Source organism: Hyaena hyaena, unplaced genomic scaffold (assembly GCF_003009895.1).
Source record: "Hyaena hyaena isolate Hyena2069 unplaced genomic scaffold, ASM300989v1 scaffold_288, whole genome shotgun sequence".
Lineage (NCBI taxonomy): Eukaryota > Metazoa > Chordata > Mammalia > Carnivora > Hyaenidae > Hyaena > Hyaena hyaena.
In genome coordinates, this window is record NW_024080922.1 from 669,345 (window position 1) to 682,409 (window position 13,065).

Below are 13,065 nucleotides of genomic sequence, written 5' to 3' on the forward strand. Positions count from 1 at the left end.
AGTTCACAGACGACACAGCTCCGTGTGTCGGCAACCACAGCACGGCTAATCATTTCTAGGAAGGCAGGTGTGAAAGGTATTTGTTGAGTTTTGTTTGCAACCAGGAACTAGTTTTAGAACAAGTCTGCTGAAGGGATCTTGACCGCCATCCCACCTACCTTAGACTCCAGATAAATGTTGGCTAAGGACATCTTCGAGATTTTGTAGAGACAGATGGAGAGCGAGACGGCACACAGCACGAAGAGAGTGTCATTGATGGCCACACGCACGGAAACAATGACTTTCCTCTCCCAGTTTCCTGTCTTCACCAACACCGCGCAGGTTAAATTCACCAACAGGAAAATGAGGCTGATGAAGAGCGAGGCCAGGTAGAGGGGTAACCTGGAAGGGACCAGAGAGAAATGTCAGGTGCCGCGCCCTGCACGCTGGCTATATGTTCTGGATCCCCTGGGGGCCTTAGCGTCGTCATCTGAATGCAGACTAAATAACACCAACTTTGCAGGGTGGTGTTGAGGACTAAGTGCATGTGTATACAAGGTTGTACACCCTAAAAAAAGTCATGGATGGAGGGGGAGTCCGGGTGGTGCTCACATTTACCCAGGGACACTCACTACTGAGGCAGTAATCTGTAGTCACTGCAAACCTGCCCAAGCATCTCACTCGAGGTTGAACAGATACAAGCTTCTAGGTCATTGCCAATTTTCACTTGTAGCTTCCTGGATCTATACATTTGAAAATCCAAATGATGGAAACCGTCAGCTAACAGTGGTTTTGAAGCTACAGAGTGATGCTGGTGTCTTCAAAAGCTGTAACAGACCTGGACACAGAACCTCAGATTGTAGTCCCAGCTCCAGACCTCACGTCACCCACAGGACCCATGGAGGGAGGGACAGAGGGAGAAAGAGAGTATAAGTAAAGGGTGAGAAAGCCAGGCATAAGTCAACACTGACTGTGATAGGACACGTTTCCATCTTGGATTTGCCCACAATGGCAACCAAGCCTCCACTACAGCTTCTCTCCTTTCTATGACCCTGCCTTGCCCTCATCTGCCTAACATGACCCAGAGAGGAAGGGCGTGGGAGACACACAGAGCTGAGTCGGGCCAAACTCTGGGCCACTCTGGGCTGCACGCCCTTATCTGTGAAACAGAGATGAGAACTCCTGTTCTGCCTCAAAGAGCTGCCATGGAAATATTCTTGTTTCTCCTCTGTCCTCACCCCCAAGGAGCCTCACCCCGGCCTCTCCTACTGCTCGGAAAGTCTTCACCTCTTCCTGTCATTCCTTCCTCCGCAGGTGCTCCCCTGCTGACCCCACATTCTCCCAGGCCCCCAGGCCCCCACTCGCCAAGCCCAAAGGTGGCAACTCTTGGCCGCCATCTTTCCCCACCTTCCTGGGGCTCCCTAGTCCTTCACTCCAAAGCCCTCTCCTGCCTCCTGTTCCCCTGAGCCTGCCCCTTGGATTGCCCTTAGTTCCTCTTCCTCCTCCTAAGTGACATCTTTGGCTCTCACCTCTACCCTAGTTCCCTGGGAAATACGTTCACTCTTACAGCTTCTGTACCACCAGGTTCATAAAGATCTTGTCTTGAGCCACTGCCCCCGTCCTACAACCAGATCCACGTTCCAAAGAGCCTGTCACCTTGGACCATGTCCAAGCCTAATTCCCGATGGTCTTCCTCGAGCACTTCTCTGGGTTTTCCTGTTTCTGTGAAAAACACCATCAGTTTTTAATTTTTTGGCAGACTCCTAAACTATAAAGGTCTTCTCTGATTACAACCCTGGTTTGCTAAGCTATCAAGGTCAACAGAGTCTTTATTCCTGCTTCCCCATGTGCCCCCTTCTCCACCCTCACCAACCACATGGCCTCATGACTTCTGTCTAGAACCAATGTGCTGGTGTCTAGACTGCCCTGCATCCTAAACCCCACCCTAAACCCTCCTCCGCCGCACTCGCAGTCAGTCTATAGGGCCAGGTCAATCAGCGGGTGCCCCACATGCTCATTAAGCTAGTCTGTGTATTGTCCTGAAGCCCACACAGGTGTCCCCACCTCCCCTGTCTGCACCCAAGCTGATCTTTCTGCCTAAAACCTTCCTGTCCCTTAATTTCTATCCCGGCCTGCTCTCTGAGCTTCTAGGACCACCTGCCAAACAGAAGCCTGTTAACTTTTTTTAATGTTTATTTTTGAGATGGAGTGGGCAGGGAGGGGCAGAGAGAGAGAGAGACAGGATTTGAAGCAGGCTCTGTGCTCAGAGAGGAGAGCCCCACGCAGGGCTCGAACCCATGACCTGGGCTGAAGTTGGACACTTAACCGACGGAGCACCCAGGAGCACCGAAGCCTGTTTTTGTCTTAAAGAAATAGGCTGCATTGTAAGACTTGAAACAATATAGACAAAGAACTTTAATCCAACATTAAGGTAAAAGTCAGAAAGCAAAATCGTCAATGTGGTAAACAATTCAATCCTGGGAAACGTATATGAAAACCTACAATGGAAAACATCACTGTATTTCCTCAGGGCTGGAGGGGGTTTATGCCGGGAGGAGAGAGCGGGGAGCTCAATAGATTTGGCTTCTTTCTTCCCTCAGGTCTATCTTACCAAGCTTTCGATCTTTTTCTATTTTATCATTTTTTACAATGAAAAAAAAACCTTGCAAAACTTCACTCCCCCCCACCCCGGGGCTGCAGCTCTGCAGAAAAGGGAGAGATTGAGGTGGTGGGTGGGGGTGCAGAACAGATCCTAGGGCAAATGTATGTTTCTATGGTAACAACATTGTACACACTGCCCCAGAATTACTGCTTTTCAACTCAAACCACAGGGTCAGGATAAATAGCCTATGATGAGAAAAAAGGCCAACAGAAGAGAAAATCAGTGAGGCCCTGCATCTGGGAAGATGACTTTGCTCATGAGCCCTGAGGGATCAGCTTCTGGCTGGTCTACAAGCTCAAGAGATGGGGAGACATCTTTAAGGTGGCTCCTAGACTGCTGCCCATGGGGGGGCGGGGGGGGGGCGGGGCTGGGGATGGAAGTGCCAGCTAATTCAATGCACTGGAACTTCGCTACCTTGGCTACCTCCTTCAGGGAGGAGATAGTACTAATAGATTATAAAGCGTTGTTTCCATTTCTCTTCTAAATCTTAGATTACTTACAAAACAGGAAAAGCAAACCCTGGCTCATTATAGTTTTACTTAATAAACAGAAAAATCAAAGATGGAGGGAAAACAGTTAAAAAGGCTTAAAATCAGGGCACCTGGGTGGCTCAGTCAGTTAAGTATCTGACTTCAGCTCAGGTCATGACCTCACGGCTCGTGGGTTTGAGCCCTGCGTCGGGCTCTGTGCTGACAGCTAGCTCAGAGCCTGGAGCCTGCTTCGGATTCTGTGTCTCCCTTTCTCTCTGACCCTCCTCTGCTCACGCTGTCTCTATCTCTCTCTCTCAAAAATAAAACATTAAAAAAAATTTTTTTAAGGCTTAAAATCAAAGTGTTCTTAAGCACCCATCCCTGTGTCCAGTGTCCACACTTCCTAAAGCCAAAGACTGAAAAATACATCAAATGGACATCAATGCCGGCAAAGCGGAGAGCCAGCTGATGTACTAGTGAGAGGGGGGCCTCTGGTGAAAAATGAAGTGGTTCTTGATTGGGCGGACTATACACCGGCTTCAAAAACACTGAACTGTTGGGGGCACCTGGGTGGCTCAGTTGGTTGAGTGTCTGACTTGATTTCAGCTCAGGTCTTGATCTCCCTGTTCGTAGGTTCGAGTCTCGCATTGGGGTCTGTGCTGATGAAGCTTGCTTGGGATTCTCTCTTTCTCTCTTCCTTTTGCTGTCCTTCCCTCCCTCTCTCTCATTCTCTCTCAAAATAAATAAGCTTCAAAAAATACTGCTATGGGAGTAGCTTGAGGTGAGAAGTTGCAACTAGTTCTAGACTAATGGCTATGGTTTCATTTCAAATGAGTCATGATTCAATTAGAAAAGCCAGCCTATTTAAAAACCAATGTATCAAAGCATCTCAGGAGATAAATCATGGCCTGAAATGTCTGCAGCAGCATCTGGCTTAAGGGAAATGGAGAATCCAGCAGAGGAGATAAAAGATGTGCCTAAACATGAATAACTCTGAGGATTTATTATTAGATGGGAGTTAAGAGGCTTCTCCCACTGAAACCTTGCCTTCCTGGCTTCAGGAAACTCTTGCCTTCTCCAGCGCAAGTATCTCACCTAGCTGGGCTTCTCCTGGTCTCCTCCCTTCCTTTCCGCAAATCCTCTCCCACTAGAAACAGCCTGTCCCGCTGTCTGCACTTTGGTTCAAGGATCACGTACATTCCCCCCACACACATCTTCTACCCGAAAGGAACCCCATCCCCCACGTGCTCAGGCTGAAAATTTTCTGGCCAGTGCTTTGGGATTTCACTTCTAGAAGACACCTCATTACCCCAGCCTCAACCAACTACTTCCAAGATAAGACCAGTTCCATAATCCAATCAGGACATTCTTCCTCCAACCCAACCTTCACCCATTCTTGACTCCCCAGTCCCCACAGTTGATCTACATTTCCAGAGTCAAGAGGATGGGGGCAGATATTATGGGTGCGAAGGAATGGCCAGCTATGTTGCTACTGGAGAAGTTAATTTGGGAGCTGCTCCTTTAAATGGTTCTCCTTAGGACCAACAGTATTTCATGGTGGACCCTGAAATCCCAGTTGGGTAGTCTGGTAGAAACATGCAGAAAGCAGTGAACAAAGACAGCAAGATGAGGTGGAAAAAAAAAAAAAAAACCATGGCCATGACTTGCCTCTTGACTTGAGTATAGTCATATTACTTTCTGAATTTCAGTCTCCTTGGATATCAAATGGAGATCAAAATATGCACTTCCACGATCTTAAAAGTTCTCATCTCAAGAAACAATTTTTGTAACCATGGATGGTAATGCAGGTTAACTAGACTTACTGGGGTGGTCATTTTGCAATATACATCCCAATATTGAATCGTTCTGGCTAGGTCTGAAACTAATACGACGCTATATGTCAATTACATCGCAATAAAAATACACCTTTGGAATTTTAACAAAAAGTGTTTATACATCTAAAATAATATATTTACATAAAATTTAATAATCAAACATTTTTACACATTTTTAAAGTAACAAAGGAATTAAATTTCATTTTGATTCAAGGAGATAATTGGCCAAAGTTACCTTTCTAGAAATGTCTGTCTGTGGCAGTGAGGCCCTCCTAGACAGGGACATCAGAACACCATACATCAGCCTCACACCTTCTGAATGCCTGGTCTCCGTTCCCCTCTGACTAAGTCTCACCATTCTTTAGGCCACTGATCCTTTGGGGTGGGGGGTGTTGGGGTCACAGACCTCTCTGAAAATTTGGGGAAACCTATGAATCCTCTGCACAGGAAAAACACGCCTGTCTACCTCTTCGCATAAACGTGGCATGTGACTTAAGGCATTCCCTTCCACGTTATGAGCCTCTGCTTTCAGCCCAGCACTGACTGACTTCTTCCACAAAATTCCTGTGACTCTCACAGTGTACAGAGCCCAAAGGCACAGACTGCTTGTGCTCCTGAACACCCAATGCTTTGCCTGATTCTGTGTTTCTGTGCTGTTTAAGGACATCTTTACAGAGTGTTTGCGTCTCGAGGACACGGACTACATTTACATTTCTGCCTCAGGGTGCCTCGCCAAGTACTAAAGAGTCAAAAACATTTACAGGATGTGGATCAAAATTCCCCCGGGGTACTTACCGATACTTGAGTAATTCTGGAGAATATTTTGACTTGGCTTTGAAAATCACCTGCAATGACAGAACAACATGGCGGGTTGGGGATGCGATATAGTGACACCAACAAACATCATTGCTTGGAATGCCCCCTTCCCTTTATACCCAGGTACCAGGGAAGTTTCTGAAATGGAGAGGTCTGCTTTGTAAGAATGCTTGGTTTTTTGTTTGTTTTTTTTTAATTTTTAATGTTTTATTTATTTCTGAGAATCTGAAGCAGGGTCCAGGCTCTGAGCTGTCAGCACAGAGCCTGATGCGGGGCTCGAACCCACAAACTGTGAGATCATGACCTTAGCCAAAGTCGGACGCTTAACCAACTGAGCCACCTAGGCACCCCCTAAGAATCCTTAAGGCTAAAGATTTTTTAAGCTATTCCTACAATTTTCAAGATAAAGATATTTAAAAATGATGAAGATGGGGAGGGAGGAGCCTGGGAGGTTCAGTCAGTTAAGCGTTTAACTTTTTGTTTTGGTTCAGGTTTGTGAGTTCAAGCCCCACATCAGTCTCCATGCTGACAGTGTGGAGCCTACTTGAGATTCTCTCTCTCCCTCCCTCTCTCTCCCCCATCCCTGTTCTCTCTCTCTTTCAGAAAAAAAAAACTTTATAAGGTGCTTTAAAATGATAAAAATGGCAAAGCAAAGAAAAAAAAAGGGTGGGGGAAATGTAAAGCTATTACTGGTCTACCACTGCCAAGTATTTCTCCTTTAAGATTTGTATTTGAGCCCGTACTTTCACTACAGATAAACAGTCCACCCTCACTCTTAATTATAATTTTCACTGGCACCAAATTCACGGCATTTGAATGTAAGCATCCACCCACCCAGGCCTCACACTTTGCAGCTCACTTTGGTCAACGTCCCTGGGCTATAGGAGCATCAAACGACCATTCACGCATTGGGAATTCTCCCCATCTTTTGCGTTCTCCACAATTGCTAATGTGTTTCCATGCAGGGTGCAGCGGCTGGCCTGGCAGACACTCTTGAGAGGCGAAGAGGAGAAAAAAAGCAGGAGGCAGCTCACGCTCCCACTCCACCGCGACACGGAGACGCCGGGCTCCCATAGTGCGCATGCGCAGGTGGCTTCAGAGGCAAGCGCAGGTGGGCCCCGTAGTGCGCATGCACAGGAGGCTTCAGAAGCAAGCACAGGTGAGCTTCGGGGACCGCGCAGGGCTAGGGCACTGGGAAAGGGCCGGGTGGAGCCAGCAGTACACCAGCTCATGCCCTGGCTCTCTTAGATCCCTGGTGTTTACAGGGCAGGGGCGACTCTGGAAGAAGGGAGGGTATGGGACAGTAGAGAAGGGGAGACCGTTTTCCAGGGATGACCATGCCGTGGATGTGAGTGATGAAGCCCTGCACTCCCCGGTACCGAGTGAGCCCCTCTGCACGGGGCTCCCAAACACGCTACCAGCCCCAGCCTGCCCTGTCCTGCCTCTCCCCACCAATCCCCCTGCATGCTCTCCACCTACTCAGCTTTCTTTGTACTTGGGACTTCTGGCGGATTTTGCTCAGGCCCTGAAAATATATAAGGGGCAAATGCGTTGCCTGAGCTGGAAAGAGTGAAGGGCAAAGGGAGAATGGGGTGGGTGGCCTGAGCATGGTTGGGAGGTGGGGCAGGGAGGAGAAAACAGGCAGCTCTGGGATCTGAGAGGTTACACAGAGGTGAAATACTGGCTCCCCCTGGTCTGAGGAAGACGCAGAGAGAAATCTGTTTGCAAGAGGGAGATTTGAAAGTAACCCCAGGAAATTCTTCGGTGGATCCCAAGTGCCTGGGCAAGTCTGCTGATGCAGATGTCCCAACGGAGCCTCCATGATGACTCTATGGGCCAGTTCCCAGAACACACATTCAATAGGAGAAGCCAGTTCCCTCTGGGAACCTTCTAAAAGGCATTCTTCTGAGACCTTCAGTTATTAATTCTTTTACATGTGCATGAGAACCACTGTGGAAAACAGTATAGAGATCTTTCAAAACATTTAAAAAAGTAAGTATCATACAATCCACTAAGTCCACTATGGAGTATTTACCCAAAGAAAACAAAAATACTACTCTGAAAAGATAATCTGCACCCCTATGTTTACTGCAGGATTATTCCAGAAGCCAAGATACGGAAGCAACCTAGTGCTCACTGGCAGATGAATGGATAAGGAAGAAGCAGTGTGCATTCACAATGGATTATTACTTGACCATAAAAAAACCCTAAAATCTTGCCATTTGCAACAGGGATGGACCTGCATGGTATGATGCTAAGTGAAACAGGTCAGAGAAAAGAGAAGGACCAATACCGTGTGATTTCATATAGATGTGGAATCTGAAAAAGCAAAATAACAAAAACAGACAAGCAGACTCTTACATGCAGAAAACTGGGATTGGGGGATGGGCAAAATAGGTGAAGGGGATTCAGAAGTATTAGCTCCGAGTTATAAAATTAGTAAGTTACAGAGATGAAAAGTACAGCAAAGGGAAGGCAGTCAATATGGGAATAACGTGGCAATGGTGATAGACGGTCACTATACCCACCAAGGTGAGCACTGAGTGTAATGTACACACTTGTCAGAATCCCTATGGTGTACACTGGAAACTAATGTAACATTGTGTGTCAACTATACTGCAATTAAAACAAAACACAAAAAAGAATCACCCGAGAACTTGTTAAAGATGCAAATCTGGCCATTTGTAGCAAAGTGGATGGAACTCGAGGGTGTTATGCTAAGTGAAATAAGTCAGGCCGAGAAGGGCAGTTACCATATGTTTTCACTTATAAGTGAATCAGGAGAAACTTAACAGAGGACCATGGGGGAGGGGAAGGGGGAAAATAGTTGGGAAGAAGGAGGGAGGCAAACCATGAGAGACTCTTGAAAACTGAGAACAAACTGAGGGCTGATGGGGGTGGGGGAGAGGGGAAGGGGGGTGATGGGCATGGAGGAGGGCACTTGTTGGAATGAGCACTGGGTGTTATATGGAAACCAACCTGACAATAAACTATACAAGAAAAAAATAAAATTTTATAATTCAAAAAATAAAGTACCAACCATTAAAAAATAAAGATGCAAATCCCACAGCCAACCCCCCCCCCCCCCACCCAGAGATGCCAACCAGGTGGGTGTGGGGAGGGGCCCAGGAATCCACATTTTAATACATTCCCTACCTGGGTGATTCTCATTCAGCTAGTCCAAGGACCACCTCTTGAGAAATACCACTGCCCTGGAATAGCTTCGCAATCATTAATTTAAAACACACTGAAAGAGGCCATCACGATAATCAGACGACACTGAGAGTCAGGTATGGTGCAAAGAACAGAGATTAGGGGATGCTCAGGGTCCACAGACAGTCCCCCAGACACACACACTCCTGCCTTCCCTCAAGTCTCCAATAATGAACAGATTGCCACTGGGGGCTCTCAGGCAGACTCTGTATCTGGGGAAGGGGGGACCGCAGCTACTCCCACAGACTTTACAATCACCGGAACTACCAACCCCCCTTTTAAAACACATTTTCAGAGCTTTGCAGGTGAGCATTCCAAACTTACAACATATTTTGTTTCGGGGGAGCCTGGGTGGCTCAGGGGGTTGGGCCTCCAACTTCGGCTTAGGTCATGATCTTGGGGTTTGTGAGTTTAAGCCCCACATGGGGCTCTGCGCTGGCAGCTCGGAGTCTGGAGCCTGCCTCAGATTCTGTGTGTCTCTCTCTCTACCCCTCCCCCACTCACACTCTGTCTCTGTCTCAAAAAGAAAGAAACATTAAAAAAAACACCACAAGTATTTCGTTTCGGACATGAGTTTTGTATCTGTCATAAATCACTTTTGGAAGGAGGTAAGAAGTAGGGGTTTACATCACAAATAAATTAAAATATCTGGTAATAAAACAAACAGGTGGTGGCGCAAACCTTAATGAGGTCCTCAGTTCAGCGTCCCCAACAGGCTCCCATGGGGTTTTGGACAAGTCACATCACCCTTGGTGTCCCTCTGCAGCTCATACAGGCAAATGTTATAAAACAACCTCTCTCAGAACAGAGGGCACTTGGGTGGCTCAGTCGGTTAAGTGTCCGACTTCGGCTCAGGTCATGATCTCACGGTTCGTGGGTTTGAGCCCCGCGTCAGACTCTTTGCTGACATGAGCTCTCAGAGCCTGGAGCCTGTCTGCGGATTCTGTGACTCCCTCTCTCTCTGACCCTCCCCTGCTCACGCTGTCTCTCTCTCAAAAATAAACACTAAAAATAACAATAACAAAAAGTAAGAATTTACAGATATCAAAGTGTGGGAAAAACTACAGTATTTTAATGTTTTGTGAAGTTTGAGAGAGAGAGAGCACGAGCAGGGGAGAGTCAGAGAGAAAGAGGGAGAGAGAGAATCCCAAGCAGGCTCTGCACTGTCAGCACAGAGCCTGATGCCAGGCTCAGACTCACTAACCACATGATCGTGACCTGAGCGGAGATTAAATCTCGGACCCTGAACCAACTGAGCCACCCAGGTGTCCCAAAACTACAACATATTTCAAAAGTGCCTGACCTTGTCAAGCCAATATGCAAATATTTTTAATGTTGTGCCACGCTTAGGAGGGCTGCGTCCGGGGCAGGGACTTTAGCCTGAATGACTCCCTTTACTCGTACACACCAGGCCTATCCCAGTGCTCCCGGGCATGGCCCAAGAGCACTCCATGGGACAGCATCCCCCAGACGGGGCACAACTAGGCCGTCACATCCTGTGGACTCAGCTCCGTGCAAAGTGCCTTCAACACAAACGGGCCTATGGCTGGAAGGGAGACAGAGCCACGCAGAGGAGACAAGATGGGACACAGACTGGAAAGGCTTCCGCCTTGGCTGGCGCAAGTGCAGGGAACCGACATGCAAGCCATCGGCTCCATCTCACGATGAGCACGTCTGGCTCCTCTTCTATCCCCCCTCTCTCCAAGTACTGCCCCCTCTGGCCTTGCAGCTCCTGGTGGCTGGAAGATGACAGGTGGGAATCTGGGCAGATCAGGGTCAACTCACTTGAAAGAGGCTCCCTGCTGCGCCTGCCACCAGCCAGAGGGGGGTCTTGGGCAGGAAGTGAAGAACAGAGTAACTGCCAGGTGCTGATCAGGGACTGGAAGCACAGCCCACCTTCTTTACAAACCAAACAGACGTTTCTTGACTTCCCACAGCACCCCCCTCCCGCCTCTGCAGCTCACCTGCATATGTTCCTGGACTGAACAGAGTCAGGTGCGGGGGCATGGCCTCTGAGGCCAGCCTGGACCCCAGAACACCCCTCCGAATGTGGTGAAGGGTGGCGGGCCCAGCCATGACCATCAAATACTCAGTCCAGTACGCAAGCTTCATAAACAATCACATGTTCTGCCCCAACAGTTTCGCTTCTAAGATATGTACTTGGGGGCGGAGCCTCTCAAGGTGTTCCCACAGAACTGAGAATTAATCAGTGCTACTGGAAATGTCATGTGACCAAACAAATTCAGAAACTGCTAGGCTAAACAGGTTTTCCCTGAAGGAACTTCCCAGGGTCTTTAAAAGACTCCTATCTGCTGTAAATCTTCAAGCAAAACACACATTAGGCACCAGTTTTCCAAACCTACTTGGCCGTGTAAGGTCTTCTGAATGAGTGTTCCAGGGAACCAAGTTCAGGAAATGCTGCCCGGCGGCACTAAGCATGGACTTCCATGTTCACTGCGGCCTTATTAAGAGTAACAATGACAATAGTAATTGTCACAACAAACTTTCAAATGATACTCAGACGTTTTCCCCTTAAACACAGACAGCGGCCAAGCAGTACTGAGCCTCAGGGGCCTGTGGGGGAGGGGTTTCACCCTGCGTGGGACCTGGGACCCCAGCCCACAGAATAAAAGACTTGTGCAATAAAAGAGGGAAACCCCACAAAACTTAAATCCCGCTCCCTTGCCTGGAAGGACAAGGTCATCACCAGGGAAAGGCAGAATCTGATCGTAAATCTTCCGATCCTCTCTAAACTCAAAGCCAACACGATAACCACATCAAAATAGGAGCCCTGCCCCCGATCTGTAAAAACTCAACCCACTGCTGACGATGTGTGACAAGTCTATGTCTCAAAAGCAATTGGATCTCTTCGGGCCATGCTGAGAACATCTTCCTTTATCCTTCAAGTTAATCCTTCGAAAGTTACTTAAAGCTGTATTTAAATTCCCGATACTTTAAAGTGCAATATATACATTCTGTCATTGTATACACACACACACACACAAATACATGCATACGTATAAATACATGTATGTGTATATTTTTACAACACAGTTTTCGCCTCCATTAATTAAAGTGCATAAATGTCTGGACCAAATTTCCAGCAAAATAAATCCAAACTCTTCCGCTCGCCCCCAATCCAATCTGTGTTCCAAGAGACATCATTAAAGGTTGGTTAGTGCCCAGAACCAGAGCTAAGCGTTCTGGGTCACCCCCACACTCCGGCTGGCCGGTGATCCCTTATCAGGCTGCCGGTCTCCTAGAGTGCACACTAGCTCCCGCTGACCTCAGCAGGAACTCTGCCAGAAGGAGACAGCTCCTGAGGGGGAGGCACACAAAGATTCATTGTCCTTTCCTATTTTACTGTGCTCCTGATAGCACAGGTCCTCCCTGCTCAGTACAAAACCAGACCCATAAAACCAGAGATGAGGAAGTCAGGGACTGTTTGAATAGCTAAGAAAAATCTGAGACCAGACAAAAATTCATGTCATTCCTACTTTCAAACTGATGGCATTCACATCAGGTCACCTGACATGGTGCACCGAATCTGGACTCAAGAACTGTAAAAACAGGGAAAAGTTGGTCCCTGACCTCAAGAAACTCATAACCAGACCCAGACATGCCAGTGGTGTGAGGGGGGAAGAGGTATGGAGAGGCGTGAGTGATCTGAGGAGGTGTGAGGGGAGTGTGGACAGGTGTGGGGAGGTGTAGAGAGGTACAGGAGGCGTGAGGGGGTGTGAGAAGGCGTGAGGGGGTGTAGGGACATATGAGGAGGTGTGAGGGGGTATCAAGGGGTATAGGGAGGTATAGGGAGGTGTGAGGGGATGTAAGGGGGTATGAAGGGGTGTAGGGATGTATGAGGAGGTGTGAGGGAGTGTGAGGGGTGTAGAGATGTATGAGGAGGTGTGAGGGGTGTAGGGATGTATGAGGGAGTGTGAGGGGGTATAGGAAGGTATAGAGAGGTGTGAGGGGGTATGAGGAGGTGTGAGGGGGTATGAGGAGGTGTGAGGGGGTGTGAGGGGGTTTGAGGGAGTGTGAAGGGGTGTAGGGACATATGAGGAGTGGTGAGGGGGTACAGGAAGGTAGAGAG

At 48.0% G+C, this 13,065-nt stretch overlaps 1 protein-coding gene across 1 annotated transcript in view; it reads right to left on the minus strand.

The window, feature by feature from the left end:
* Nucleotides 1–13,065, minus strand: part of GPR137B (G protein-coupled receptor 137B) — a 48,428-nt gene that overhangs the window by 18,338 nt on the left and 17,025 nt on the right. Inside the window, exons 2-3 of the mRNA XM_039247180.1 lie at nt 5,742–5,791; nt 159–381 (exon numbers count right to left, since the gene is read on the minus strand). Coding sequence (XP_039103111.1) covers nt 159–381; nt 5,742–5,791 — 273 coding nt within the window. The remainder of the gene's footprint in view (nt 1–158; nt 382–5,741; nt 5,792–13,065) is intronic.